The sequence below is a fragment of the Micropterus salmoides genome, unplaced genomic scaffold (assembly GCF_014851395.1).
Source record: "Micropterus salmoides isolate LMB-PRFRI ecotype aquatic unplaced genomic scaffold, ASM1485139v1 Ms_hic_scaffold_9, whole genome shotgun sequence".
In the NCBI taxonomy this organism is placed as follows: domain Eukaryota; kingdom Metazoa; phylum Chordata; class Actinopteri; order Centrarchiformes; family Centrarchidae; genus Micropterus; species Micropterus salmoides.
This window is the reverse complement of record NW_024044681.1, coordinates 4,474,433-4,476,932: the sequence shown is the minus strand read 5'-3', so window position 1 is coordinate 4,476,932 and position 2,500 is coordinate 4,474,433. Positions and strand designations below refer to the sequence as shown.

The 2,500-nt window shown below is 48.6% G+C and overlaps 1 protein-coding gene across 2 annotated transcripts in view; it reads right to left on the bottom strand.

Annotated features, from left to right (window-relative positions):
- The window catches only part of LOC119895515 (putative transporter SVOPL), an 11,841-nt gene extending 9,417 nt beyond the window's left edge, over positions 1 to 2,424 (bottom strand). The window contains exons 1-3 of one of the 2 annotated variants that reach the window (XM_038708678.1): positions 2,283 to 2,424; positions 909 to 1,003; positions 265 to 363 (exon numbers count right to left, since the gene is read on the bottom strand). In XM_038708678.1, the coding sequence (XP_038564606.1) occupies positions 265 to 363; positions 909 to 1,003; positions 2,283 to 2,415 (327 nt within the window). In that variant the 5' untranslated portion in view covers positions 2,416 to 2,424. The remainder of the gene's footprint in view (positions 1 to 264; positions 364 to 908; positions 1,004 to 2,282) is intronic. The other variant, XM_038708679.1, reaches the window with a different exon arrangement.
- Between the last annotated feature and the right edge of the window lie 76 nt (positions 2,425 to 2,500).

Below are 2,500 nucleotides of genomic sequence, written 5' to 3'. Positions count from 1 at the left end.
CAGGATATCACAAGTACTGCAGTACATCACAAGTACTGAAGTACATCACAAGTACTGCAGTACATCACAGTACTGCAGGATATCACAAGTACTGCAGTACATCACAAGTACTGCAGTACATCACAAGTACTGCAGTACATCACAAGTACTGCAGGATATCACAGTACTGCAGTACATCACAAGTACTGCAGTACATCACAAGTACTGCAGTATATCACAGTACTGCAGTATATCACAGTACTGCAGTATCACAGTATCACTCACTGTGGAGACCAGAGCGACCTGCCAGTCTTCCAGACGCCACTCACATCGAATCTCGGGAGAAACCACAGCCAGCAGCATGATCTCCATGGCCTCCACTATCTGCTCACACACAGACAACACAGACGATCAGACGAGTTTCAGCTCATTTACTGGGTTTATGAATCAAACTCTCACTTTAAACAAACTTCAAGCCCCGCCTTTTTCACCTAGGTTACCACCACCAGGAACATCCTGTCTAACGAAAACCTAGTCCAGCACTTGTTCCTTCTAGGCTGGATTACTGCAGCTGCTTATTATCAGGCTGATCCAGACCAGCACCATCTCATCTGAAAGAGCTCATGAACGCTCTGTCTCCCAGAATGCACCTGTGGTTCCTAGAGTCTCCAAAAGTAGACTAGGAGCCAGAGCGTTCAGCTATCAAGCTCCTCTCCTGTGGAACCAGGTTCCAGTTTGGGTTCAGGAGGCAGACACCATCTCCACATTTAAGACTTTCCTCTTTGATAAAGCTTATAGTTAGGGCTGGCTCAGGTGAGTCCTGAACCAGGTGAGAAGATTGTATCTAGGGGGGAGCTGGGTTAACGGGGTGAGGAGGAGGAAGAAGCAGCAGGAGCTGATTTGTTCAGACTGCAGGAAGCGTGTCTTACGTTGGAGCTCCCCATGATGACGAACAGCATGATGTGAAAGCGTCCGAAGCCGATAGTTTCCACGGCGTCCTCGACAGTGAACGTCTCATAAGCTGCTGCAGAAACACAGATACAGTTTAAAGATTGGAGACACCTTCTTCCTCTTCTTAGATGTTTAACGTCATGTTGACGATGACGTCTGTGAATGTAAACACGTGGTCAGGTTAGCGTGGCTGTCGGCTCAGGAACACCTGAGGTGGCATTTCAGAACAAACTCACCTGAGTGACATCACTGAGCTCGTCTGTTAGACACTTTGATTTATTTGTATTTGAACCTCGTGTTCGCCTGCTGGCATCTACATCGTCTGTGTGTACACCCTGCGTGTACATCTGCACCGTCTGTGTGTGTACCCTGCGTGTACATCTACATCGTCTGTGTGTGTACCCTGCGTGTACATCTACATCGTCTGTGTGTACACCCCGTGTGTACATCTACACCGTCTGTGTGTACACCCTGCGTGTACATCTACACGTCTGTGTGTACCCTGCGTGTACATCTACACTGTGTGTGTACCCTGTGTGTACATATACACCGTGTGTGTACACCCTGCGTGTACATCTACACCGTCTGTGTGTACCCTGCGTGTACATCTACACTGTGTGTGTACCCTGTGTGTACATATACACCGTGTGTGTACACCCTGCGTGTACATCTACACCGTCTGTGTGTACACCCTGCGTGTACATCTACACCGTCTGTGTGTACACCCTGCATGTACATCTGCACCGTCTGTGTGTACACCCTGCGTGTACATCTGCACCGTCTGTGTGTACACCCTGCGTGTACATCTGCACCGTCTGTGTGTACACCCTGCGTGTACATCTGCACCGTCTGTGTGTGTACCCTGCGTGTACATCTGCACCGTCTGTGTACACCCTGCGTGTACATCTACACCGTCTGTGTGTACCCTGCGTGTACATCTACACTGTGTGTGTACCCTGTGTGTACATATACACCGTGTGTGTACACCCTGCGTGTACATATACACCGTGTGTGTACACCCTGCGTGTACATATACACCGTTGTGTGTACACCCTGCGTGTACATCTACACCGTGTGTGTATACCCTGTGTGTACATCTACACTGTGTGTGTACCCTGCGTGTACATCTACACTGTGTGTGTACCCTGCGTGTACATCTACACCGTCTGTGTGTACATCTACACCGTGTGTACATCTACACCGTGTGTGTACCCTGTGTGTACATATACTGCAGGAGCAGGAAGATGTTTTCTCTTGTTTCCCTCCGACAGCTCAGCTTTATCTCTGGAGGTCAACACGTCAGACTCTCCTTCCAAACTCTGCTGATTATTGGTTATTGATTTGTGACTCACCATTGTTGTTGTTCTTGCTGCCCTGCTCCTTGTCTGCAGGCTTCTCCTGCAGTTCCACCTCCTGCAGGTGGATGGCGCTCACCAGCTCGGTCTTCATACCATCAGTCATCCTGAAAACTAACAGGTTCATCATGTTTTCACCGGTTCACACTGTTTTCTATGTGAAGGTCAGATTTCCTGTGAAAAGCAGCTGTCTTACATAAACTATGACGTTTATG